The sequence below is a fragment of the Scyliorhinus canicula genome, chromosome 16, assembly GCF_902713615.1.
Source record: "Scyliorhinus canicula chromosome 16, sScyCan1.1, whole genome shotgun sequence".
In the NCBI taxonomy this organism is placed as follows: domain Eukaryota; kingdom Metazoa; phylum Chordata; class Chondrichthyes; order Carcharhiniformes; family Scyliorhinidae; genus Scyliorhinus; species Scyliorhinus canicula.
Genome location: NC_052161.1, coordinates 98,466,855 through 98,489,269, shown reverse-complemented (window position 1 = coordinate 98,489,269; position 22,415 = coordinate 98,466,855). Strand labels below are relative to the sequence as shown.

General features: G+C 47.1%; 1 protein-coding gene across 2 annotated transcripts in view; it reads left to right on the top strand.

Moving 5' to 3' along the window:
• hspg2 (heparan sulfate proteoglycan 2) overlaps positions 1-22,415 on the top strand; it is a 571,937-nt gene that overhangs the window by 131,764 nt on the left and 417,758 nt on the right. For both annotated transcript variants that reach the window (XM_038821731.1, XM_038821732.1), the window contains exons 2-3: positions 5,991-6,117; positions 7,148-7,243. In XM_038821731.1, coding sequence (XP_038677659.1) covers positions 5,991-6,117; positions 7,148-7,243 — 223 coding nt within the window. The remainder of the gene's footprint in view (positions 1-5,990; positions 6,118-7,147; positions 7,244-22,415) is intronic.

Below are 22,415 nucleotides of genomic sequence, written 5' to 3'. Positions count from 1 at the left end.
TTGTCCGACTCAAAAAAAAACTTGCAGCTAAACTGCTTGCTGCAGATGTGGCTCCTCCCATTAATTACATCATCTCATTCCACTCACATGTCCCACGACTAGCTTACCTAAGTCTAAACACTGTCTCAAATTATCTGCCCCTCCAGGGAACCATCCAAAATACATAATATTCGAATAACCCCATATAGATAAACAAATACATGGTTGAAATGAATGATTATCTAATTTTTATGACATTTTAATCGCATATTTTGCAGACACAAAGACTGGATACCTAAAACCTAGGTTCTTTAATATTACTGCAACAGATATATAGTGACAGTGAAACATTAATGAAACGATATAAAATACATTATATATATTATATAACAATTTCCTATATTTGTCACATGAAGGAACAAAGATGCATTTATCTAGCATCTTTCATGACCCAAGGATGTCCCAAAGCACTTTATAGCTATCTCGATAGATGACACTAATATTTTAATCCCCATTGATTTGCAAATAATTAATTCCCTGAATATTTCACACCTTGAACACAAACCGCACAGCTGAAGTGTGGGATGCACAGGGATCATGCCCACTTAGCTCATTCTCTAATTATCGGCTTTACCAAATCTCTGAGCATCTGATGCATTGCTCAGTCTCTGTGACTAAATGCTTGTATCTTCGTATGTGCTGAATAGAACTCCCAACGATCCTGAATTTCAAACATGCATTTTCCACTTTAAGTGTATTTTAATTTGGTTCTGCTCCTCTCAAGCCCGTTGCTGATGAAAACGGTATCAATTTTTGTCAACTCTGGACTTCATTCATCCGACAACTCCATATCCAGATATCTGAACTCTCCCCATCAAAACCTCCCAACTCAATTAGCCCTCAGTTACCTACATCCTACCTACTCAGGTTGCCAACCCTCCAGGTGTAGCCCTGCATCTACAGGAGTTAAAGGTCAATCTCCAGGACACTGCCCTGTGGAAGCCCTGGAGAAAAACCATCAGGACAATAAAACATTTTTTTTTGTTATTTTCTTTCAACATTTCTCTTTGCCAGATATAAAAATATTGAAACCGGGGCAGAGTAAGGCTGTTTGGTTGACTGTCAACATTGTCCAATTGAGCAATAAGTCTTTTTCCTTTCTAATTGGTGTAGGAAGGTTGTGCATCACAAGGATGGACGTGTTGGCTGACTGGTGGGGTGGTTTGAGGGGTGGGGTGGGGGGGGGGGGGGGGGAGTCATGTGATGAGCCCTCCAGGAATGCATTCAATCACAGTTGGCAAGCCTGCATCCTACACCCAAGGGCTGGGCTGTTCACCCATCACTCTGGGGCACTGATGATCTAAACTCGATGCATTTCCCAGTACAATGAATTGAAACCTCCAAAAGCCTCCGTAGCTTCTGGGACTCTCCATCATTGAACCCCCTCTAAATTCCAAAAGTAAAATATTGCAAATACTCAGCGGGACGTGTGGTATCTCTGGAGATGTTTCTCTCTCAGATTTCCAGCACCTGTGCTATTTTGCCTAACTGTCTCTTTGCGTTTGAAACCATTCTTGTAACTTGTTCTCAAAATATATATAAATCAGTCCCCTCTTTAAATGACACATGGGATGTTGCTGTGTTAAAGGTTTAGCACAGGGCTACATACTTGGCTTTTAAAGCAGGCCAAGGCAGGCCAGCAGCACGGTTCAAATTCCCGTACCAGCCTCCCCGAGCAGGCGCCGGAATGTGGCGACTAGGGGCTTTTCACAGTAACTTCATTGAAGCCTACTTGTGACAATAAGCGATTTTCATTTCATTTCATTTCAAGTGCAAGTTTTGTTTGACTGTTACTCCAGCTGGTCAGGCAACACCTGCTTCACTCCTATTTCAAAGGTGGCAGGCGATGAAATGGTGAAATTTTAGGGAATCGTAAAGCGCTGAGCAATTTTAATAAATTTTGAGTCTCAAGTCTTTATTCACGCATGTGGTGAGCGCCAGCATTTTGGGCAATTGACCACCCGTTCGGTTAGCTGCCATCGCGCACCAAGATTGTGATTGACCTGGGTTTTCAGCATAGAATCAGAGAGATTTTCAATGATGGTGGTTACTGTGGACTGACTGCTGAGGAGCTCACGTGGGCAGGTCGAAGACTGAACGTCCCAAATGCGCTTTTACACTTTGTAACGCCTCATTTTAAATATCATATTTTTAAAAAATACCATTACTCAAGCATATGTATTTTGTTTAAAATAGTTTTGCTAAAATAATGAAACAGGACACCACGCTGGGGAGGCTCTCTGCAGAATGTGGTTAGATTTGCAGCAGAAATGTCTTTGTTGGTGCTGCACATTTTTCAGGACATCCATTTATATTATTACTGTAATGACGTACCTTCAGTAAAATGGCCGCACGTGTGAGTGGTTAGGGTATGATGGGTCGAATGGCCTCTTGTGTTGTAACAGTACTGTGGAAAAAAGAGCTAGTATTACAGCTTTAACGTAATTAAAAACGTCCAAAGGTGCATTGCCAAAAGAATTGTGCCACCCAGCTGCGTGAGATATTAGTTCAGATGGCCAAATGCTTGATCAAATCGGCAGGCTCTGAGGCGTGTTTTAGAAGAGGAAAGATGGGCAGAGAGGTACAGGAAGGGTATTCCAGAGCTTGAGGCCCAGGCAGCTAACGGCACAGCAACCGATAGTGGAGCGATTAAAATCGGGGGATGCTCAAGAGGCCAGAATTGAATGGGGCATAGATATCTCCGTAGAATTCCTGTGGTGCAGAAGGAGGCTATTCAGCCCATCGAGTGTGCACCGCCGGCAGTACGGTGGCACAGTGGTTAGCACTGCTGCCTCACGACGCGAGGTCCCAGGTTTTATCCTGGCTCTGGGTCACTGCGCGTAGAGTTTGCACATTCTGTCCGTGTTTGCATGGGTTTCGCCCCACAACCCAAAACATGTCCAGGGTAAGTAGATTGGCCATGCTAAATTGACCCTTAATTGGAAAAAATGAATTGTGCGTTCTGAATTTTAAAAAATAGTTACCACCGATCCTCTGAAGGAGCACCCTAGCTAAACCCACACTCCTGCCCTGTCCCCAGAACCTCATCTAATCTGCACACTTTTGGGCAATTGAGGGGCAATTTTTTTAGGAAGGGTCACAGTAGGGTTGGGAATTCTGGCTGACGTATTCCGGAAGATGTCGGTGGGAATCATGTCCTGGAAAGTCGATGGTGTGGCGTTAGTAGGATCTTAAGGGAGTTTGAGAGAGGATAACACGTCAAAGCTTCAATCAAACCCACTAAGAGCCGAATTAGCTATCAGCTCATGCTACCTGTATAAACTCTCACCAATTTGCGCAGTAGTTTCCATTTTAAAGTGTGTCTGTGTAACCTACATCTCTACTAGTTTATATTTGATCATACTGTGCTGCCAGGCACATAAACAGCTCACCATTTTACAGCGAGTGATGAACTTTTGTGCTGTGTACGAATTATTTTGTATATTTATTTATTTGCGTTAATGTTTTAAAATCCAATAAAAATATATATATTTAAAAAATGTTTTAAAATGTCCCGGATTGCCCTCAATAGCCACTGGGAGAAGGATGCCAAACTCCAGTAGATCCCTGCCCATTCTGGTGAGTTGTAGAGTTGGAGGATGAGGCCGTGGCAGGATTTTGAAAACAAGAATGAGCATTTTAAAATCAAGACGTTGCTTGGAACAGGAGCCACCACAGGTCGGTGAGCTCTGGGGTTAAGAGGGAATGGCTGTGGGTTTGAGTTGAGGCTCGGCAGCCATCTTTTGGAGGAATGAACACGGGAGACTAGTCAGGAGTGCGTTGGAATAATCGAGTCTAAAGGAAAAAAGGGTGCAGGCGAGGGAGAGCTGAGACCGGGGTGAAGTCGGGCGATGTGATGGACGTGGAAATAGCGACCCAAGCGAGGACGCAGACATGGGATCAGCATCTCATCGCGGGGTCAAATTTGACATTGAGGTTGTGGACAGGCAAGTTCAATCTTGTATTGTTGCCAGGGAGAGAGGGATGCCAAATCATGCACCTGCAAAAATAATGAGTACGTACAAAAGTGCAAAAGTGTAAACATGCACAATGATGCATACACACCCAAACAGCAACATTTTATTAAATGGGGAAAGGAAAGTCATTGCTCTGTGTGGAACATGTGCTGCGATGGGTGCTGCATCAGGTCCCTGTGTGAAGCTGCAGAGGATGATTTGACGTGGAAAAAAAAATTGGGGTTTCTTCAGGAAATACTTCTATTAATCTCAATGTAGTTTGCACGTGGCAGTGAACCGCTTTGTAACTGCCAGTAATAGTTGCATGAAACTTTAACAATGCAAGTAAGGTCGTGATGAAACTGCTGGTGGTTGTGATCCTCTGGAGAGAACATGTTGTAGGAAGAGGCTGCAATTGGAATCCTAGAAACCTGCAGTCCTTTCGGCCCATTGCGTCTGTGCGAGCTCTTTGAAGCAGCAGTCATGCTTCATACCACACCCTGGCTTTTTATCTGTTATCCTGCACATTCCTCTTCACCCAGGACCCATCCAACCTGCCTTCAGAATGATTGATGGAAAGGACGGCATGTGGCACAGTGGTTAGCACTGGGACTGCGCCAGTGAGGACCCGTGTTCGAATCCCGGCCCTGGGTCACTGTCCGTGTGGAGTTTGCACATTCTCCCCGTGTCTGCTTGGGTTTCACCCCCACAACCCAAAGATGGATAGGTGGATTGGCCATGCTAAATTGCCCCTTAATTGGAGAAAAAGTAATTGGGTTCTCTAAATTTATATTTAAAAAATAAAAGAATGATGGATGGAATCAGCTTCCACTAGTTTTCTGATGGAGCCCTCCCAATCCTGACAATTCTCCCCTCCACTCCACATCCTTCGCCAATCATTTTGAATCTATGAACTTTGGTCATTGATCCACTCTCAAGAGGGAATAGTTTTGCTCTCTTTACCCTGTCAAAACTTAATGTCATCCTGAAGACCTCTGCTAGATTACCCCTTAACCTTCTCTGTTTTGCTTTGAAGTTGTACTGTTGTAAACATGACTGCTAGTACAAGAATTAGGAGCAGAAAGAGGCCATTGGGCCGACCGGCCTGCTCCACCATTTGATAAGAGCATGGCTGATCTGATGATAGCTTCAACTCTACCTTACTACTTACCCTCCATAACCCTCGACCCCCTTGTCAATCAAAAATCTGTCACTCTCGGGCTTGAATAAATTCAATGACCGAACCTCTCTCTGGGGAAGAGAATTCCGCAGACTAATGGACCTCTGAGAGAAAATAATTATCTTAATTCTGAATTGGAGACCTTCTATTTTTAAACCGTGCCCCCTAATTCTAGTCTGTCCCACAAGGGGAAACACGTTCTCGGCATCCACTCTGTTAAGTCCCCTCCGTAATATCACCGCTCATTCTTCTGATCTCCCATGGATACAGGCTCGACCTGCCCAATATGTCCTCATGGGATGATCGCTTCAATCGAAAAGTCAATTTAGTGAACCTTCTCCAAACTGCTTCTAATGAATGCACTTGCATTATTTATTAAGTAAGGAGGCCCAAGCCTCCAGATGCGGTCTCACCGTGGCCCTGTCTAGCTGCAGTAAAACATCCCTACTTTTGTATTCCATTCCCTTGCAGTAAACACCAACATTCCACTTGCCTTCCTAATCATTCGCTGTATCTGTGTACTAACTTATTGTAATCCTAAGTTATTGTGATTAATGAGCTAAACCTATAATTCGACCACCAACTAAACGGTTTAGTTGTCACAAATTGCATTTAGTTTTTGCATGTCCTTGTCTGTAAATTAACTGAACCTGTGCTGAGTGTCTTGAGAGGCCAGTCAATGAAGTCCTTTCTGGTTTGGAATCTTCAGCACCCGTCACCTCAGTGATTCGATGTTTGTTCCGTACAAATAGAATGTTAATTTACTGAATTGCTTTTCGAAAATAAAAGTCATTCCCTGTTTCTTGTCCCTTCAGATTGTGAATGCATCGAAGGTTTTAGATGAAGTCCCAATCCCCGAGGATTCCGAGCTGGTCCAGAGTCACCTTCGGCGGCGGAGGTTCCCTGTGGAATCTGATGACGAGGACTTTGCAGCATCTGCTGGTAAGAAGCTGAAGGAGTCTGATTAAAAAGAGGGGATGAAATTTGGCCACTATCTCCAGATTGGCTGATTCTGTTTCCATTGTTGGCTCCTTGCTGGGTGGTGCTTTCATTGGCAATCTCCAGGACCTTGTCGGCTGGTTACTATCCTAGCCCAGTGTCTCTTTTACCACTGGGGGCATCACAATAAATCTTCATTCTTTCCTCGCCCAATGATCACATTGTACCTTGGTTGTGGGTAGAGGGTGGTGAGGGTCATTAGCCAGCCTCACAGTGGGTTGGGCAGGGAAGGGAGGGGGGGTGGGGTGGGTGAAGGGTGCAGGTGCTGCAGCTGGCTTATAATAAGGAGCTGGAAGTCTGTTGATTCTTCCCACCTTTTCCTACGGCTTTTTGGAGTTATTGTTAATGCCTGATCTGTCTGAGAGTAGCTCGCCAAACATGGGAATCACACCTGATGGCCTTCATTATCTCTATTACCCAGCCATTGAAAGTTCCCAACTTGCTGAACCATTGAGGTACTTTCCTTTATTAACAAAGCAAGTCTGCAACTTCTGAACTGCAGCACCGAGGTGTGAGCCAGCAGCTGTCTTCAAGTCGTTTCTTTTTTTAAAAGGTGGATTAATGCCTTACTATTGAATTGGGAAAAAGCGGTTTCCTCTTAAATTACTTTAAAGAAAACAGTAATTTGTTGCAGAAAGTGTTCCGAGTGCCTGTCCTGAAGGTGTATCTCTGAGGCGAACAGATTCAGGTTCGGGGCAGGAGTGTTGGGATGGTTGATCCACGCTCTAGTCCTGTCAATTATCGTTTGGGTTGGGCAGCCTCCACACAGCTACTCGGGGGCCTACGGCACTGCAATGCCTTTAGCCACTCTTAAATCAGTGTGAAAATTGAAATTCAAATCATTGGATAATTAACTGACTTGCACTTTGAATTGCCAGGAGTAGACTGTCTGTCCAAATCTCAACATCAGATGTCAAGAGAGAGCTGGAGTTATTGTAATTCTCCATGGGGGATTTTGCTGTTCTTTTTCCAGAGGGGAGTGCCGAGTTCGAAGAGGGCAGCACACCCAGCACAACTGTGATTGAACGTAAAATTCCAACAGTATCAGTGATTCCAAGGAAAAAAACAGGTAAGAAAAACATCACTTAAGTTGCCTAGACCGCTCTTCAGCGACTATGTTGTATGTGCTGTAAATGTGGGATTGCTTTAGCAAGGCGGGAAAGCCTGCATTTGCTGCTAACAAGTGTTTGCACAGAGTGGCACAGTGATTGACACTGTCGCCTCGCAGGGCCAGGGACCTGGGTTCGATTTTGGCCTTGGGTGATTGTGTTCAGCTTTTCTTGCCGTGCCGGCGTTTGTTTCCTCCGGGTGATCCTATTTCCACCCACAGTCCAAAAATGTGCAGGTTAGGTGGATTGGCCACGCTAAATTTCCCCTTAGTGTCCAAAGATGGGCAGGTTATGTGGGGTTATGAGGATAGGGCGGGGGAGTGGGCCTAGGGAGGTGCTCTTGCAGAGGGCCGGTGCAGACCTGATGGGCCCAATGGCCTCCTTCTGCACTGTAGAAATTCTAAGATAACGGTCACCACCTTTATAAGTGGCAGTGTGCAGCAGGACTCATTCACGGACATCACTAGCCCTGGCAGCAGGAGGAGAGAATATTGTGAATTTCTGTCCTGAATTGAATGATCGATTTTGGAAACCCCTTTTACAGGGGGTTAGGAGGGAACTAAAGTTAATTCCTTGTGAGATATTTTCCTCCAGTCATGTTGGTGAGTAGGTTGCTGTATGGTGAGTGTTAAGACTGTATTACTTCCCCTCATTTTTGTCCTTCTGCGACTTGAGTAACCAGGCTCCAGCAAAGATTTCTGCGCATGCATGAAACATTGTGCAGACGGGGTATCACCCACCATCTTGCATGGCCGTGTTGTGTTGGCAGGAGACACAGCGGGCGGGGAAAGTCCAATCCTGCTTTTATCACTTAATCTAGCACTAAGAACGGGCTTCTCCTGGGCTGGATTCTGGCAGGCACCTCGAGAGCATTGTCTTTCTGGACAACTGGATTAGCTAGAGATTAATCTGAAGGTTCGTATCAATTTCTTTTTGAAGCAGTTAATGTGAGAGCCTGTGTCAGAGATACTCCAGGTCTTGGAACGGAGAACCAGGTCTATATTTTGAGATCAAAATGCACATTTGGCATGAGCTGGGCCATTTTGCACGGCAGGAATACAGAATGGGTTTCTGGTGATGCTGCAGGATGGTTCAAATGACCGTTATAAACTGAGTTTCACTCGAGCAGTTTGTTAGTTGAAGACCATGCAGAGATCTTTGAAGACAAATTCTCTGGCCTTTCCTGACCAACACTTATTCCCAACCAACAACAGCAAAACTGATCAATGTTGTCCATTGCAGTTTGTGAGATCTTGCAGTGTACAAATTAGCTGCCATTGTACAGCAATGACTATACTCTAGAATTATTTCATAGGCTGTGTTCTACTTGAGGCACCCCCAGAATATGGAGTGGGCTCTGTGAATGTGACTTTTTGTGTTCTGTCTTGCTGGAGATGTGCTGATATGGAATCACACTGAGGGGAACTTATGGCAGTGCGGCAGGGAACAAACAGTTTCTGCAAACAGCTAAAACTCCAGGCACCAGCCAGTGGCCATTGGTTTAACTGCTGAGTCCTTCTATGCAATGGCGCTCCTATTTCATTAATGGCAGACCGGCTCCGTACACCTTAAAGAAGTTGGTGAACAGTTTTCACCTCGACGTGAATCTCTCCTCTCTGCCCCTGATGGTGAACTTCATTTTCTCTAAATGTAGGAACTATGCCAAATCGCTCACCCACCCCTACGCTCAGCGGCTTCGAGCCCCGCCTGCCCAATAAAATCGGTCTCTGGGCTATCAGGGAGGCAAAGACCAACACATCGGTCTCCCTCCTCACCTGCACTCCCAGATCCTCCGCCACCCCAAATATTGCCACCTCTGGACACTGAGCTATAGTTACCCCCAAACTTTTTGACAATATATCTGCAAATCCCATCCAAAACTCCCCCCACCTCAGATATGCCCAAAATCTAAGAACCTGGTTTGCTGTCCTCCCTGCATACCGTCCATACCTATCCTCCACCCCTGGAAAGAACTGACTCACCTTGGACACCGCCATGTGGGCCCTGTGCACCAATTTAAACTGAATGAGACTTAGCCTCGCACATGACGAGGACACATTAACCCTCCACAAAGTCCCAATCCGTACTCCAGTCCCCCAGAACACCACCCAGCTCCTCCTCCCATTTACCCTTAACCTCCTCTACCGGAGTGCACTCTCTCTTGAACAGCTCCCCATATATATTCGAGACTTTTCCAACTCCTATCTCCTCCTGGGACAGGAGTTTGCCCTGCAGCACCGGGGGTGGCAGCGTGGGAATCAAAGGCACCTCCTTCCTCGTGAAGTCCCTACCTGCAGAAACCGGCAACTGATATGTCTCCTCCAGCTCCACTAAGCCTGCAAACTTCCCTCCAACAATAAATCCCTGAAGTATTCTATTCCCACCTGCCGCCAACCCCCAGAACCTCGCACCCAACCCCATTGGGGCAAACCAATGATTGTCACAAGTCGCGCCCACTGGGACGTGCCCTCCATTCTGAAATGCTGTCGGCACTGGTTCCACACCCTCAGCATTGATACCACTGAGCTTGTGGAGTAACCCCCCAACCCTATAACCCTGTGGGTGATATCTCTTACCCCCCCCCCCCACACACACACACACACCCTCCCTTGTCCCCGGCCATTAATTGGAAATATCTCACTTTTCCCCATGTTGAGTTTATACACCAAAAAGAGATCAAACTTCCCCAAAATCCCATAATCCTTTCAAAGCTCCCGCCTGGGTCCAGAATATACAGCAGGAGATCGCCCGCATACAAAGAACCCCCCCCCCCCCCCCCATAAACAAAGAAACAAAAAATGAAACACCTACACCCTCCGTGGATCGAACCCCAACTTCCCTCCCATTAACCAGCCTACCTGCTGGGTGGCATGCAGTGGTTAGCACTGCTGCCTACGGCATTGAGGACCCGGGTTCGATCCTGGCCCCGGGTCACTGTCTGTGTGGAGTTTGCACATTTTCCTGTGTCATAGAACATAGAACATTACAGCGCAGTACAGGCCCTTCGGCCCACGATGTTGCGCCGTCCTGTGAAACCCCTCTAAAGTCCCTCTACACTATTCCCTTATCGTCCATATGATTGCATGGGTTTCACCCCCACAATCCAAGGATGTGCATATTGGGTGGATTGGCGATGCTAAATTGCCCTTAATTGGGAAAAGCACCATCTCTGCCTCCAACGAGGCTAGCCATTCCACTTGATCCACCACCAACGACTCCGCCTACTGGAGTGCCAAACTTTGCGCCTCCAACCTTCGCTCCACTCCCTCCACAGCCGCCCTGATCGGTTTTGCCACTGTAGCCAGGTCCTCTAACGCCCCTTGCCTCTGGTGTTGGAACTTGGCATTCAGAAACTCTAACATTGCTCAGTTGACCACTAGGCCGGAACGACCCCAGAGCCATCTGCCATCTCCTCTCTGATGCAATTCAAGCGTCCTCCAGGCTGGATCGTTGCACTCCTCGTCTGATAAGCCATAAACAGGCCCTACCAGAGGAGAATTACTATCTCTCGATGATCATGCACTTTATACCAGCAAACACCCCCTAATTGGGTGAAAAGTACCAAACAATTCAACCTCGAGCAGGAGCCACCAAATGTGCGAACACTCACTCCATGGCTGCCGCCGGAAGTCCCACTCAGTCTGTATTTCAGTTTCTTTCTTATCAAAGAAATTTAAAGGCAATTCTACTCTATCTCAAATGTTTCTTTGGCAACTTTTTTCATCTGATATTGTACTAATAATTTAAAAGATGCAGATTTCAGCTAGTCAATGGAGTAGAAAATCACTAAACTGAATTTCAATGTCCCCAGCCCGGGTAAGGGAGGCACCCGGCGAAATCGAAAAGATTTTAAAAATTGGGAAAGCATAAAGAAAAGATACCAAATAAATAGCTATGACTTATGATTGGGGGAATGACTTCCCAATATTTAGAAACAATTATAAAAACAGAACCAACTATGGGCCAAATACTGAGCGGTTATATGGAGCTAAGGGCACTGCATATATGGCTGCAACATCTAAAGTGAGAATATTGGCAACCATGCTGCAGCCAGGAAAACCATTGTGACTCTAGTGAAATGAATGTGCTCCTTACACTAGAGGAATGTCAAGACTGCACAGTAGTTGGAATGATTTGCCTCTGTGCAACGTTTTGATGATGCTCATCACACTGTTCCTAGTCCTTTGTCCGCTTTTAGACTTGACAAAAGATTGCAGTCTTATTTCCGAGTCAGCTGGCTAATTGCTGCGATAAATCTTGTCAGAGCTGCGTTGAAAGTTTTACTCAAAGCTGTATCAGTTTTTACGTGGACATTGGCTAATTGTTAGAGAGGGGATACGCATTTGGGCCTGAACTTTCGTTTTAGAAGCTTTCCTGAGGGGTATTTTGGGATTATTGCATGCAGTTCATGGGGTGGCAGCTGTTTGAAATGGGACCCTTATTTATTACACTATATTGTTCACAGCCTTCCCAAAATAGAGAATAATTTCACAGTATGAAGCGACTCTGCAATTAGCAGACTAACTCATTTCACATGGGCTTAATATAGTCGTCTGTACAGTTGTGCTGTTTGCAGTCCAGTTTTAAGCTCGTTTTAAGCTAGGTTCGGGTCAGTATTTCTCAGCTTGGTGGCCTCTGGATCGCTGAGACTAACGTTGTGCTCAATGTTTCAAGCACTTTGTAGAAACTGTCATGTGAATTGCTAATGACAGAGTTCCTCCAGCTTCTACCATCCTACAAGTCACAATACAATCGATAATGGAGTTGTTAACTATTCACAGCAGGTCAGTCACTACGAATTAACCAAAAACAGACCCGTGTATGAGATGAAGAACTTTGGAAAACATAGGACCCCAAACTCACTTGGTCTTTCCAAGCCTGCGACACTCTCAAAATCTCATGTTCTGATTTCACACATCATGTATCCCAAAGAGTTATTTTCTGTAAAATAAAATGGATTGAGTTTGTTCGTGCACATTCTCCCCATGTCTGCGTGGGTTTCACCCCCACAATCCAAAGATGTGCAGGGTAGGTGGCTTGGCCATGCTAAATTGCCCCTTAATTGGAAAAAAATTATTAGATGCTCTAAATTTATTTAAAGAAAAGAAAATGCATTGAGTTTACACTTTTTTCAATAAACATTTTATTGAGTTATTTGTGGTTTTACAACAACGACGAAATAAACAATGTACATGAAAATATAAACCTAGTGCAAAAAGCTTGCTTCCTCCCTCACAGGTCCCACCTTTAGTAACCCCCTACTCTAAGCTAAACTAACCCCTCCCCCCCCCCCCCCCCCCCCCTCCTTCGCTGACGATTCATTTTCTGCACCTCCAGGCGAACCCTAACAGTGACCCTCTCGAGACGAACTTAATTTTCTCCAAACAGAGAAAACTAGCCATATCAGATCGCCAGGTCTCCGACTAAGGGGGCTTTGAGTCCCTCCAAGCTAATAATATCCGTCTCCGGGCTACCGGGGAAGCAAAGGCCAGAACGTCTGCCTCTTTCTTCTCCTGGATTCCCGGATCTTCTGACACCCCAAAAATCTCCACCCTTGTTTTTAACACCGTGGACATGACATCTGCAAAGCCCTGCCAGAATCCCCTGAGCTTTGGGCATGTCCAAAACATGTGGACATAGTTCGCTGGTCCCCTGCACACCTTGGCACACCTATCTTCTACCCAAAAGAACCTGCTCATCCGGGCCACTGTCATGTGACCCCGGCGAATTACCTTATACTGTATCAGGCTGAGGCTGGTGCATGTTGTGGACGCATTGACTCTACTCAACACAACCCCTCACCACCCACTTCCTAATCATGGCTATATTCTCCGCCCAATAATAGTTACTGAAGTTTGGCAGCGCCAGCCTGCCCTCTCCCCGCCTCTGCACAAGCATCCCCTTTTTTACCCGCGGGGTCTTGCCCACCCATACAAAGCCCGTGATAACTTTGTTAACCTGTTTAAAAAAGGACCACGGAACAAAGATGGGGAGACACTGGAACACAAACAGGAATCTCAGAAGGACCGTCATCTTCACCGTCTGGACCCTCCCAGCTAATGACAACGGGAGCATGTCCCACCTTCGGAAATCTTCCTTCATCTCGTCTACTAGTCTGGCCAGATTTAGTTTGTGCAACCGTTCCCATTCCCGCGCTACTTGGATGCCTAGATACCTAAAGCTTCCCCCTACCACCTTAAATGGCAGTTCCCCTAGTCGCCTCTCCTGTCCCCTTTGCCTGGATCGCAGACATCTTGCTTTTCCCTATATTTAGTTTGTACCCCGAAAACTGGCCAAATTCCCCCAGAATCATCATGATTTCTTCCATCCCCTCTACTGGGTCCGATACATACAGGAGCAGGTCGTCTGCGTAAAGCGAGATTCTGTGTTCCACTTCCCCATCCCGGATCAGCCCCTTCCAGCCCCTTGAGACTCTCAGTGCAATTTCTGGGCTCTATAGCTAACATGAACAACAGAGGGAAGAGGGGGCATCCCTGCCTCGTCCCCGATATAGCCTGAAATAGTCCGATGTTGTCCTATTCGTCCGTACGCTCGCCACAGGAGCCTGATACAGCAACCTGACCCAGTCAATAAAGCCCCGCCCAAATCCGAACCGTCCCAGTACCTCCCACAGATATTCCCATTCTACTCGATCAAAAGCCTTCTCTGCGTCCATTGCAACCACTACCTCCAGCTCCCTACCTTCTGGGGGCATCATGATCGCATTTAGCAACCTTCTTACATTGGCCACCATATGCCTTCCCTTAACGAACCCCGTCTGGTCCTCCTCAACCATTGAAGAATGTAGTCTTCAATCCTAGAGGACAACATTCTGGCCAGCAGTTTGCCATCCACATTCAATAGGGATATCGGCCTGTAGGACCCACACAGCTCCGGATCCTTGTCCCGCTTCAGGATCAGCGAGATCGTGGCCTGTGACATCATCAGGGGAAGCACCCCTCTCTCCCTAGCTTAATTGAATGTCCTCATCAACAGCGGCCCCAAATATCCCAGAGAACGTTTTATAGAACTCAACTGGGTACCCATCCGGCCCTGGGGCTTTAAACCGACTGCATGGCCTTCAGTCCCTCCGCTATCTCTTCGATCCCGATCGGGGTCCCCAGCCCTTCTACCAGCTCCCTGTCCACCTTTGGGAAATTCAGCCCCGCTATGAAGTGCTTCGTCCCCTCTGGCCCAGGTGGGGGTTCCAATCCGTACAGCCTGCTATAAAACTCCTTAAACGCCTTACTCACCCCCGCTGAGTCTCCCACCAGGTTCCCATCTCCATCATTTACTTTCCCAATCTCCCTGGCTGCCTCCGTCTTTCTAAGCTGCTGTGCAAGCATTCTGCTGGCCTTTTCTCCACGCTCATAAATCACCCCCCTCGCCTCTCTCAGCTGCTCTACCGCCCATCCTGTCCTTAACAAGCCTCTGCCGTTCCCTTAAAAGCCCGGCCTCTGGGGTCTCCGCATACCTCCTGTCGACCTGTAGTATCTCCTTTACCAGTCGGTCCTTCTCTGTCCTGTCTACCTTCTCCCTGTGGGCCCGTATTGAGCTCAGCTCCCCTCTAACCATCGCCTTCAATACTTCCCAGACCACCGCTGCCGAAATTTCCCCCATCGTTGACTTCCAGGTAGTTCTGAATACATTTCCTCAATTGCCCGTACATCTCTTCGTCAGCTAAAAGTCCCACGTCTAACCTCCAGTGCGGGCGCTGGTTACTGTCTTTACTGACCTGTAGGTCAACCCATTGCGGGGCATGGTCTAAGATTGTGATCACCGAGTACCCCGTGTCCACCAACCCCGGCAGTAGAGCCCTGCTCATAATTTTTTTTAATATATAAATTTAGAGTACCCAATAATTTATATATTTTTTTCAATTAAGGGGCAATTTAGCTTTGCCAATCCACCTAACCTGCACATCTTTGGGTTGTGGGGGTGAAACCCACGCAGACACGGGGAGAATGTGCAACCTCCTCACAGACAGTGACCCAGAACCGGGATTCGAACCCGGGTCCTCAGCACCGTAGGCAGCAATGCTAACCACTGTGCCACCGTGCTGCCCTGAGCCCTGCTCATAATAAAGAAATCAATCCGGGAGTACACTTTATGCACGTGTCAGTAGAAGGAGAACTCCTTCACTCTTGGCTGCCCAAATCTCCATGGCCCCCACCCCCCTCATGAACCCTTTTAGTTCCTTAGCCATTGCTGGCACCCTGCCCGTTTTTGAGCTTGACCGGTCTAAACCAGGGTCAATAACTGTGTTGCAGTCCCCTCCCATGACCAGCTTATGCAAATCCGGTCTGGTATCTTCCCCAGCAACCTCTTTATAAACTCCACATTGTCCTAGTTTGGCGCATTTACGTCTACTAGTACCGCCTGCACACCTTCCAATTTCCCACTGACTATAACGTACCGGCCTCCCACATCTAAAACTATTGTTCCCGTCACAAACAGCACTCGCTTATCGATCAGGATTGCGACCCCTCAAGGTGATCATTCTAGTTGTGGGGCTCGTCCACCTAGCTTGGTGGGCCTCGCCCTTGGTGCCAGACATTCTCCAACCTATTGTTCCCTCTCCACCCTCCCACCCCGCTCATACATATTCAAATGAAAAACAATCCCAACACAATTGCCCGACAGAAAATAAACATGTTGAACAAAGAAAAAGTCAAGCAAAAGATCCAGCTTCTGAACAAACACACCTCCAACCCCAACAGTGCAAATGCAAACTTTAACTCACTCAGCTCTGTAGCTGGCCCCAGATCAATACAGCAGGCATTATAAATAACGTCCGCAAAACAAAAAGCAAGAAACTTTTTTCTAAACATAAATGTTGCAGCAGAGTTCAAAGTTCTCAGTCTGACATCAGTCCTTTCCTTTTCGCAAAGACCAGTTCTTCCTCAGGCGACTCGAAACAGAAATGTTGCTCCTCGTATGTGACCCAGAGGCGTGCCGGATACAACAGCCCGAACTTCACCTTTTTCTTGAAAAGGGGCGACCTGATCTGATTGAACCCCGCTGTTCTCCTGGCCACCCCCGCTCTCAGGTCCTGATAGTTCCGCAGGATACTGTTGTCCCATTTGCAGCTCAATGTTGCTTGGCCCATTGTAAAATATGCTCCTTATCCAGATACCTGTGGAATCTCACCAACATTGCCCGTGGGGGGAGGGGGGTCTCCTATTAACAGCTTCCTCTGTGAGCCCTGTCCACCTCCAAGGGTCGGGGGAATGCCCCATCCCTCAGCAGCTTCTTGAACATGGCCGCTATGTATGCCCGAGCGTCAGCTCCTTTGGAACCCTCCGGGAGCCCAACGATTCTCAAGCTCTGCCGGCAGGACCTATTCTCTAGGTCCTCCACCTTCTCCAATAGCCTTTTCTGCTGGCCTCTCAGCATCCCCATCTCCAACTCCACCGCAGTTTGATGTTCCTCCTGGTTAGCCAGCGCCTTTGCTCCTTTCTGGATCGCATGATCTTGGGCATCCATCTAAGCTCCAACCGCGCAATTGCCTCTTTAATCGGGATCAAGCAGTCCTGCTTCTGCTAGGCAAAGCCCTCCTGGATAACTTGCATCAGCTACTCCATTGACCACTGGATCGACAGGCCAGAGGTCCGGTCCTCCGTCATGCTTTATCCCACTGCAGCTTCAGCCTAGGCCTCCTCTGTGGTTGAGTTTACACTTGAACAAATCAACGCCTCCGGTTGCTCTCTTTCCTCGATGACTGCAGTTCCAACAACATTCAAGAAGCTCAACACCATCCAAAAGAAAGCAGCCCGCTTGATTGCAACCCCTTCCACAAACATTCAAACCCTCCACCACCGGCGAATAGTGGCAGCCGTGTGCACCATCGACAAGATGCACTGCAGGAACTCACCAAGGTTCCTTCGCCAACACCTTCCAAACCCATGACCGCTACCATCTGGAAAGACAAGAGCAGCAAATGTCTGGGCATCATACCACCTGAAGGTTTCCCTCCAAATCACTCACCATCCCAACTTGGAAATATATCGCCGTTCATTCACTGTTGCTGTGTCAAAATCCTGGAACTCCCTCCCTAACAGCATTGTGGGTGTACTTGCACCTCCGGCACTGCGGTGGTTTATAAAGGCAGCTCACCACCACCTTCTAAAGGGCAACTGGGGCTGGGCAAGCCAGCGATGCGCACTTCCCGTAAATGAATTGTGAAAAAGCCGGCTCGAGGGGCTACTCCTGCTCCTTGTTCACATTGTGTTCGAGTGCTCCATTATGGTGTACTCTTATTTATTGAAAGTTTGTTTAATTAATTAATTAATTTTTTTGTTACACCAAAAGAACATGTAAAGAGACACTCAGCGATTGAGGGGGACATTAGACCCAACTGTTTGCATGTCTTTTGTAGTTACAACCATGTCCAGGTGCCCTTGGAGATGGAGCATGCGATGTTCACTAGTAAGCTTGAGGCCTTCCACAACTGGTGGGCGCTGCGGGAGCTGAGTGCATTATTACTCATAATGACATTTAATTTAAGTTTCTTTTGATATTTTAGTTTTGGTTTCAGTGTCCCTTCAAGAGCTGGTTGTGGTGATATGCATCACTGTAGATACACAAGGGGTTAATGTAAGTACAAGTAGACTAGATAGACACTAGAGGATGCACCAGAGACATGACACACAGACACTCAACCAATAGGTCAGTAAGATAGGACACAACCAATGGGCATTCACGATACACACAGAGGTGACACTACCACAGGGGGACATTGCACCAACCCATATATAAAGGACACGGCGCACATGATCTTCCTCTTTCCAGTGGAGACACTCAGTGAGTACAGACACAGGGTTGATCCAACATCACACCCACCACGTGGATTGTAGCAGACTGGTTCATCAGTCTGAGTAGTTATAGAAGGATTAACAGTAGAGGCGAATCCGAGTAGGAGAATTGTAAATAGTTTCATAAACATGTTGAAGTTATCGCCACGTCTGAACCTTCGTTTGTCAGAGTGAACATCAAGGAAGCAGCTTATGCTACGCCAAGAGCATAACAAGACACTGGTTAATTATTTATTTTTGTTTATAGATTATCAAAAAAGTATAAAGAGACACTGCTCCTTTTAGATGTGGCACTGAGTTGATCACGTGTTGTTCAGAAGATGTATAAAGAGACATTTATTAACACTGGTGGTATGTTGTAGAGTTAGGAACTATGGATGCTATTCTCACATGCCGCGCCGGATGGGAGAATCGCCGTTCGCACCATTTTCTCCCGTGGCGCCGATCTGACGCCGGTAGGCGATTTCCCCAAGGAGCAGTGAATTGGCGGCATTTACGCTGGTGCATTTGAGGCGGTGCTGGTCGCAGTCCGTGGCCGGGCCGCTGGTTCTCCGGCTCGGATTGGCCGAGCGGCCATGCGGAAACAGCAAGTCCCTCTATCGTAGTCCACACCTGGTCGCTGCCGGCGGGAATTCTGCGCGTAGGGTCGGGGCGGCCTGTGGGGCGGGGAAATGCGCTCCTTCACCGGGGGGGGGGGACGAGGGGGGGGACTCCGTTGTGGTCTGGCCCGCGATCGGGGCCCACTGATCGGCGGGCAGGCCTCTCCAGCCCCGGCCCTATTTTATTACGCGGCCGGACCTTGAACCCCCACGCCATGTTGTGTCGGGGCCGGTGCGCTGAGGAAGTCCCCCGCGCATTCACGGGTTGGCGTGGCCCAACTAAACATGCGCGGGTTGGCGCGGCGCCCAGTTGGCACCGGGAAGGGAGGCTGGAGCGGTATGAACTGCTCCAGCGCCGTGGGGCCAGAATCGGTCATGCCCGTGCCCGTTTCACGACGGCGCGAACACTCTTGTCTCCATTTTGGAGAATCGCGAACTTCTGGTCCCTTTCACCAACTGGCTGTCAGAGGTTTAGCAGTCTCATCGGCCTCTTCTGGTGGACAGTTAAAGATCCATTATTCAGAGAGGAGCAGCGGAGTCTTCCCACTGCCCTGACCAAATATTTTTCTCTCTGCTTACTTCACCAAACTGTTTAGCTGGTCATTTAGCTTGCTTGAGGTTTATGGGATGTTGCAAAATGCAAATTAGCTGTCAGATTTGTAGAATGGCAGCACAGTGGTTAGCTGCTCCACAGTGCCAGAGACCCGGGTTCGATTCTGACCTCAAGTGACTGTGTGGAGTTTGCACATTCTTTCCCCTGTCTGCGTGGGTTTCCTCCGGATGCTCTGGTTTCCTCACACAGTCCAAAGATGTGCAGGTTAGACGGATTGGCTAATCCCTGGGTTACAGGGAGGGCGATTGGGCCTAGGTAGAATGTCCTTTCAGAGGGTCAGTTCGGACTCGATGGGCCAAATGTCCTCCTTCTGCACTGTAGGGATTCTGAATCTATTAACCGAGACTCATCAGCCAAGGTAAAGTGTTGGCTGTTCAACACACAGGCAGGTTCTGAGAATCTGAGAGGTGCTATATAAATGCAGGTTTGCCCTTATCTGATAAAAGAAGTGGAAATTTCTTCTCAGCTATCCATTAAGCAAAAATAAATAGAAATAATTTGCTTTTATATCACATGTTTCACAACCTCAGCTTAGCCCGAACCAATGAAGTGACTTGTAATGTGGGAATCAGTGAATAGGGCAGAATGTGAACCCTTGTGTGTTCAATATTACACACGATGGATGGGTCTGCAGCCAGGGCTGTACTCTACTTCCTGTAACTAATTAATTCACAGGTTTGTCTCTAGTGTTTACTTCAAAAGGCTCCAGAAATCTGCAGGAAGGTAGTTACTCTGTACCAAAAATAGAAGTTGAGATATGTTTCAAAAGAATTGTGGCAGCAGTAATTTTGCAAAATGTCTGGATACAGTCCAGGATACTGGCTTCAATTTATTTGCCTCTGACACTGTATTGGTTTTGTACCAATTGTACACACGTTCTGCACACGTCTGTTCAGGCCTTGAAAACTGTCCAAGGTAGGCTCCAAAAACCCGGTTGACCCAAAGCTTTGCTGTCTATATCCTCATTACACCACATCCCGTTCATCCATCCACCCCTGAGCTCACCGAACTACATCGTTCATAGATCATAGAAATAGATTGATTCTATTCAAATAGTGAAACAACGTGCAAGGGAACGGGGGAAAATATGTGGAATGGCACTAAGTCATGATGCTCATTTAGAGAACCGGTCCAGACATGATGGGCCAAATAGCCTTCTTCTGCGCCGCAACAGTTCTGTGATTCTGTGAAGGTCTAGAATTCCTACCCTTCGGAAGTGATAGTGGTGATGTCACTGACTAGTAATCCCGAGGTCTGGGCTAATGCTGTGGGGGCAGGGGTTCAAATCCCACCAAGGCAGCTGGCAGAATTTAAATTCAATTAATAAATCTTTCCAAGACATTTTTTTTATTCCTTCATGGGATGTGACTGTCTCTGGCTCGGCCAGTATTTATTGCCCATCCCTAATTACCCTTGAGAAGCTGGTGATGAGACACCTTCTTGAACCGCTACAGTCCTCGTGGTGTGGGAACACCCAGGATGCTGTTGGGAAGGGAAATCCCAGGATTTTGACCCAGAGTCAGTGACGGAACTGTGAGTAGTATAATAATAACCTTTATTGTCACAAATAGGCTTACATTAACACTGCAATGAAGTCACTGTGAAAAGCCCCTAGTCACCACATTCCATCACCTGTTCGGGTACACGGAGGGAGAATTCCGAATGTCCAAATGATCTAACAGCACGTCTTTCGGGACTTTTGGGAGGAAACAGGAGCACCCGGAGGAAACCCACGCAGACACTGGGAGAATGAGCAGACTCCGCAGACAGTGAACCAAGCCGGAAATCGAACCTGGGACCCTGGAGCTGTGAAGCAACAGTGCTACCCACTGTGCTAATGTGCCGCCAACATAATCTTAATTGCCACAAGTAGGCTTACATTAACACTGCAATGAAGTTGCTGTGAAAAGCCCCTAGTCGCCACATTCCGGTACACGGAAGGAGACTTCAGAATGTCCTAATTATCTAACAGTAAGGTAAATGGAGGCAACAGTCTGTGGCACAGTGTGTTTTTCCTTTAGTGTCTTTGATTCTGCTTGTTTGAAATTTTATTGAAATTGTATCTGCCAAAGCTTTATGGCCAAATAGCAAGCCAGCGCAATGTCTTTAACTCCGTGACGGGAAGGGCAAATCATGACCCAGGGAAAATATTGGAAGTGGCTTAATCTGGTTATTTTCATTCCGGATTCAAAATGAGTCAAAGTTCTCACATGGGTGTTTGTTTCAACACAATTGGGTGCCGCTCTTTCGGTCCAAATTTTACTCCCACAAGATCTACATGGACTTGAGGTTCAAAGCTGGCCCAACAAACACAACAAAACCGTGCCTGTGTCAGCAAATGAATGCCTGTTGCTGATTGTCAGGAGGAGTAATTAAAGGGAAAGAAGATTGGGTAATTAAATTAATCTCTTGAACAGCTAGCTTTAACAATCCTTAAACAAATATATATTACATGCTTTCCTAGGTCACAATGGGTTTATGACTGAATTTTGGTGATGTAGCCTTGAGGCATATTAAGTGGAGCAGTAAATGCACTTAATTTGAACTAGCAATGATCGTGTCATTATCGTAGATAAGTGGAGGTTATTTATGTCTCTGGAGATAAGTTAATAACCCAGGGGTAATCATCACATTATTCTCAAACTTTTCTTTGCTCTGGCTGAGTAAGTTAACATCAAGGTGATGGTGATGCTGCGGGAAACACCCCTGCCGTTGTCTCTGATTTGCAGACAGCCCTGTACAGTAAAATTGTATCCAGCCACAGTCTGATCTTCTTGGCTTTTAATGTTGTTCCCCCTGCAGTCAGAAGATGTGAAAAGCTTGTGCCCCAAAGCACAGGGGTGTTCAACCTGTACCAGCCCCCCCCCCCCCCCCCCCCCCCCCCCCCCCGAAGAGGTGCCGGAATGTGGCGACTAGGGGCTTTTCACAGTAACTTCATTTGAAGCCTACTTGTGACAATAAGCGACTTTCATTTCAAATCAGAGGACTGTGTGCCAATGCAGAGAGCCGCTCATGTTTCTACACTCGCTAAAACACTGAGCCGATTGCCAGTAAATCTGGTCATGTTAAATTCCCTGTAACCTGTTATGTTGGGATATTTCATCTG